At 40.1% G+C, this 6,000-nt stretch overlaps 1 protein-coding gene across 1 annotated transcript in view; it reads right to left on the bottom strand.

The window, feature by feature from the left end:
• GPR107 (G protein-coupled receptor 107) overlaps positions 1-6,000 on the bottom strand; it is a 109,078-nt gene that overhangs the window by 9,104 nt on the left and 93,974 nt on the right. Inside the window, exons 16-17 of the mRNA XM_004375758.2 lie at positions 4,627-4,710; positions 3,738-3,859 (exon numbers count right to left, since the gene is read on the bottom strand). Of these exons, the coding sequence (XP_004375815.1) occupies positions 3,738-3,859; positions 4,627-4,710 (206 nt within the window). The remainder of the gene's footprint in view (positions 1-3,737; positions 3,860-4,626; positions 4,711-6,000) is intronic.

Below are 6,000 nucleotides of genomic sequence, written 5' to 3'. Positions count from 1 at the left end.
TCAAACACATGGAAACTGAACAACACCTTGCTCAAAAACTACTGGGTTATAAAAGAAATTAAGGATGGAATAAAGAAATTCATCAAATCAAACGAGAATGAAAACACATCCTACCAGAACCTTTGGGACACAGCAAAAGTAGTGCTCAGAGGTCAATTTATAGCAATAAATGCACATATCCAAAAAGAAGAAAGGGTCATAATCAAAACATTAACCTTACAACTGGAACAAGCAGAAAGACAGCAGCAAAAGAAGCCCTCAGGCGCCAGAAGAAAGGAAATAGTAAGAATTAGAGCAGAATTAAATGAAATAGGGAATAGAAAAACAATTGAAAGAGTTAACAAGACCAAAAGATGGTTCTTTGAAAAGATCAACAAAATTAAAAAAAAAAAAAAAACAATCCCCTGAGTAGAACTCTCATTTGGTTGAGAGCTAAAATATTAGACCCTCTCTCTGTAGCTGTCACCCATGCAACCTTTCTGCCACTGAAGAGAAGCTCACTTCACTAAGCTACTGACAAATACTTAGCATAATCAGAGTACTCTACCCTTGTAACAGGTGTGTAAAATGAGGCAACCAGAAGATAATCCTTGATCCAACATTCCAAAATTCCTCACTTAACCAACCTTTCCCAAATCTTACCAGAATAAAGAACACACTCCCCTCCAGGCCCTACTAGTCTAGCAGTCTGTTCTCGTCTACTCCCTGAATCCTTCATTTCCTGATTTTAACACAAAGAACCTCTTGCTAAAATGGTTACCACTATCATCAAATATTGTCCGAGAGAAACAACAAAACAAACACAGAAAACAAAACATGACACAGAAACACCTCCACTATGTATCCATGTTTCAAGATAGAACAGCAGATGGAAAGGATGTGGTGAAACAGGAACTCCTACACTGCTGGCAGGAACGTCACCTGATCCAGCCATTTCAGAGTTCAGTTCAGTAAAGTGGAAGATGCTCCCGAACTATGACCCAGTCATTCTGTGTCTAGCTGCTGACCCCAGAGACACTTTGCAATAAACGTTTATGCAACAAGCTAAAGGTCCTCAGTAGGGGATGGCTAAATACATTATATTTTAGCGTATTCTATTAGTCTCCAATCGCCCCATTTGGAGATGCTGCTGCTTATTAGATTGACTCTCACTTGTGTCTCTTTATCCAATAGTCACTTGCTCAGATTCTGCTAATTCTACGTAAGGCACATCTGAGGATTCTCCTGCCTTCACCTCCACTATCTAAAAAAAGGTATTTCTTCCTTTGCACAAGGAGTTGCTGTTTTGGGCCCATCAGTAGCACCTGCCTTCCGTCTACTGTCCCAGTAGTGGAGCTGAGCATAAAGAGCTGTCCCATGCCGCCTGCCCTGTCTAACAGCTAAGTGGAGCCCAGCATGGGCTGAGTCAGCCTCTGAACTACCGGAAGTCAAAAGGCTGCCTGTGCTGAAGACAGCATACTTTTTTTTTTTTTAATTGTGCTTTAAGTGAAAGTTTACAGCTCAACTAAGTTTCTCATATAAAAATTTATACACACATTAGTTATGTGACCCTAGCTGCTATCCTTATAATGTGACAGCACACTTCTCCTTTCCATCCCGGATTTCCCGCGTCCATTCAACCAGCTCCTATCCCTTTCTACCTTCCCATCCCACCTCCAGACAGGAGCTGCCCATTTAGTCTCGTCTATCTACTTGAACTAAGAAGCACACCCTTCACAAGTATCATTTTATGTCTTATAGTCCAGTCTACTTCTTGTTTGAGGAGTTGGTTTCGAAAATGGTTTTAGTTCTGGGTTAACAGACAGTCTGGGGGCCGTTTCTTCTGGGGTTCCTCCAGTCTTAGTCAGACCATGAAGTCTGGTCTTTTTACTAGAATTTGAGCTCTGCACCCCACTTTTCTCCTGCTGTCAAGGAATCTCTGTTGTGTTCCCTGTCAGGGCGGTCACTGGTGATAGCTGGGCACCATCTAGCTCTTCTGGTCTCAGGCTGATGGAGTCTCTGCTTTATGTGGCCCTTTTTGTCTCTTGGGCTAATATTTTCCCTGTGTCTTTGGTGTTCTTCATGCTCCTTTGCTCCAGGTGGGTTGGGACCAAATGATGCATCTTAGATGGCCACTCGCTAGCTTTTAAGACTCCAGATGTTACTCACCAAAGTGGGCTGTAGAACATTTTCCTAATGAACTTTATTATGCCAACTGACCTAGATGTCCCCTGAAACCGTGGTTCCCAGACCCCCACGCCTGCTATTCTGTACCTTGAAGTGTTTGGCTGTGTTCAGGAAACTTCTTAGCTTTTGGTTTAGTCCAGTTGTACTGACTTCCCCTGTATTGTGTGTTGTCCTTCCCTTCAACTAAGATAATTCTTGTCTAATATCTAGTTAGTGAATTTCCCTCTCCCTCCCTCCCTCCCCTCCTAACCATCAAAGAATGTCTTCTTCTGTATTTAAACCTTTTCTTGAATTCTTATAACAGTGGTCTCATAAAATATTTGTCCTTTTGCAACTAATTTCACTCAGCATAATGCCTTCCAGATTCATCCATGTTATGAGATGTTTTGCAGATTCATCGCTGTTCTTTATCATTGCGCAGTATTCCATTGTGTGGATATACCATAACTTGTTTATCCATTCGTCTGTTGATGGGCACCTAGGTTGTTTCCATCTTGTTATCGTGAACAGTGCTGCAGAGAACATGGGTTTGCATATAGCTATTCGTGTGACGGCTCTTAGTTCTCTAGGATATATTCCAAGGAGTGGGACTACTGGATTGTATGGTACTTCTATTTCTAGTTTTTTAAGGAAGCGCCAAATTGACTTTCAAAATGGCTGTACCATTTTACATCCCTACCAGCAGTGTGTAAGTGTTCCAGTCTCTCCACAACCTCTCCAACATTTATTTTGTGTTTTTTGGATTAATGCTAGCATTGTTGAGGTGAAATGGTATCTCACTGTAGTTCTGATTTGCATTTCTCTAATGGCTACTGATCGTGAACATTTCCACATGTATCTGTTACCCACCTGAATGTCTTCTTTGGTGAAGTGAAGGCAGTACACTTGATACCAAGTGAAAACAAGAAAGGAAAAACTCAGTCTCAGGCTAATCATCAAACCCAACAATTAACCCTGCTGATCATATTTCATGAGTTAACAAGCACATACGCTTATTCACTATGCACCTTCCTAGGAAATGACTGCCTTGTCTCAGAAAACAGGACTCTAGAGTCACTTACTTTGTGAATCAGAAAAGCCCACGTTAAATGTTCAGATACAGGTCAAAGTCAATGTGCTACCTATGAAGATCCACTTAGTTATTCTACGATAATGACATTTGAGGATAATTAGCACTTACAGATGACTGGGATGATTCCATTTTCAGACATAAGCTCCCAATGGCAGGGGCCCAACAGGAAGTAGGGTTGCCTGTTCTCGGTAGTTTTGAATAGGTCAAGTGTATTCCCAAGTTCTTACCACTGAGTTATTGGAAGCAGGCTCCAACAATGCTTAATAGGATGGCAAATTCTATTTTCCCTGAAAAGACTGAACAATGCTTGGCAGATGCTGTACGTCAAACTAAATAAGAGAGCCTGGGGCCTGAGTGTCCATTTCCTTCTGCTAAAAATAGAGGAGCCACCTCTGGAGCAACAAAATGCTGAGAGCAGCTGGTCCAATTCACACTGTGCTGTTAGTTAGGTAAAAGGGTCAGGGTAAAGAAGAGGGGGGAGAAAGGGGAGACTTCTTACACAGATTCCATTTCCAAATCATCTTCTTCCTGAGAAAGTTGTAGGTAGGGATTATCTGAAGCTGGACGGAATTTATACCCAGTTAAAACAAAGAATACCAGCGTGGCCATTTCATCCAGGAGCTGTAAATTTAAAAACCACCCCAAAATAAAGAGATTAGTAACACTGTTCTTCAGATAGCAGTGGAACTAAACAAACTGGCATATCTTCTCTCCAATCCACCACTGGCTGATATACCGAAATGCCAGAGTTTACTGACAGAAAGCATTTTCCTTAGAAGATTTTCTGAAGCCTCAGCTAGTAGCATTTTGCCCAGAGATACCATTTAAGAGGCCTAGCTCTAATCAGTCTTCACTGGTATTTTTTAAGAGCTCATTATATCCCATACATTCCTACAGAGCCTAAATAACAAAGTGAGTTCTCCAAGAAAAAATAAGTCTTTTTCATTTGGAGGATTACTCTAGTAGTTAAACTAGTTCTAGTATATTGCAAAGGTACTTTATTATTGAAATAATAATAATGAGCCAAGAAGGGAGGTCTGGATTCTAAGCTATTCTGAGCCCCACAGCTGAAAGAAAAGACCACATCTCATCTAGGTTTTAATTATACAGGACAAATCTTGCTCTCTGCCTGAGGCTTTTCTCCTCAAAGACTTTTACAATTGAAAACTAAAATCAATAACACAATACTTCCAGATTTCTCATGTAATCCAGCAGCTTTCCTGGACAAACAGATTATCTAAATTGTAGACCAGATGAGACTGAAGTTCTTAGTGGTCACTCGCAGATAAATTAATAACAACCTTGAGTTACACCTGTGACTATTCCTCCATTCCAAGACTCTACCTTCAGACTAAATTCTTTGCCGCTATCCCCCGCATGCAGCATACCTGGTAGAGCCACTTCCACTGGAACGGAACAGCAAGTTTGAGGAGAAATGCAATGATCCTTGTGAAGTATATGTAACATACAATCTAGATGAAGATGAAAGAAACAAGAAATAAAACCAACACAGAAATTATAGCACCAATTTCTTCCAAGAATTTGCTTTCACAAATTAACTATAAAAGAGAAAACAGAATTACCTGAAGGAAATCATTTGACACTGATAGTGCTAATTAATAAATGTGGCAGAGAGAGACGGCTACTCTACTAGTTACACTTGAAGGGATACTCCATCTCTAGGTGACCAGGATGTTGATAATAGCGACACCCATGGAGAGGGCAAAACACTATGAAATGATCGTTCCTCACCCTCTCCACATACAAAACTCATTAATTTCAATCCCCAAAGGGTAATATTTTTTATTCCCAGGCTTTGAGGAATATTTTCCAATAATAATAGCAAAATACAGCTACACAGGGAAAACACTTTCAGTCACTTCACCAGCAGATCCTGTAAATGTTCAAGATACACACTCAGAGGAAGTAGAAATAATACTAAGTGGTCTAGCAAGGGAGGACACCTTCATTTCTCCTCATGTGACAAGGATTCAACATGCCAAACACACAAGTATGCTCTGGTCACTGGGACCAAAACCTAGGATGCCCAGGCTCACAGGCCAGGTCAGGCATGCTAGAGTTTCAGTGCCCTGGCTTGGCCACGGAGGACCACTCGTCAGACACTGCACTTACCAAGAGAGGCTCTATGGCGACCCCTGTAACTGTTCTGGTACATAATACAAACCCACAGCAAAAAATTAAACTCAACTGTATCATCTAGAAGACTCCTACTTTATATATTCCAAGAAATCATGATCCTAATAAATTACAGCAAGTCCTGTCTTTTGTGCTATTCTTCTAGGACTTCTCATGCCCACCAAAGTTTTTAGGTTTTATAAAAACTGCCATGATTTTTCTGTTCTTAAGGGAAATATTATTTTGGCCATAACGTGAACCTGGTTTCTTGGAAGGAAATTTGAAAAGAGAGGTATATGTTACACTCTAATGATTTTAAATGGAAAAAACAAAGCTGCAGAGAGCATCATTGTGGTATGATCCTGTTTTTGTAAATGAATAAAAATAGCAAATGTTAGTATGGCATATGCCTAGGAAAAAAAACTACAGGAATAACCACTAAACTGTTAACAGTAATTACCCTGGGAGAGGATAAGAAGGGGATAGGGTAGAAGATCAGGATAATAAAGGGCTTTTGCTGCGTTTCTAAAATCAGTGATTTTTTTTTTTACATTAAGCATGTATTACTTTTCTAAATATTTAAAACTAAATTATAACAAGAAGTTATAGTTAATTTTTATTTATAT

The sequence above is a fragment of the Trichechus manatus genome, unplaced genomic scaffold, assembly GCF_000243295.1.
Source record: "Trichechus manatus latirostris isolate Lorelei unplaced genomic scaffold, TriManLat1.0 scaffold00038, whole genome shotgun sequence".
Taxonomy (NCBI): Eukaryota; Metazoa; Chordata; class Mammalia; order Sirenia; family Trichechidae; genus Trichechus; species Trichechus manatus.
The sequence above is the reverse complement of the archived record's forward strand: the minus strand, read 5'-3'. Positions and strand labels throughout refer to the sequence as shown.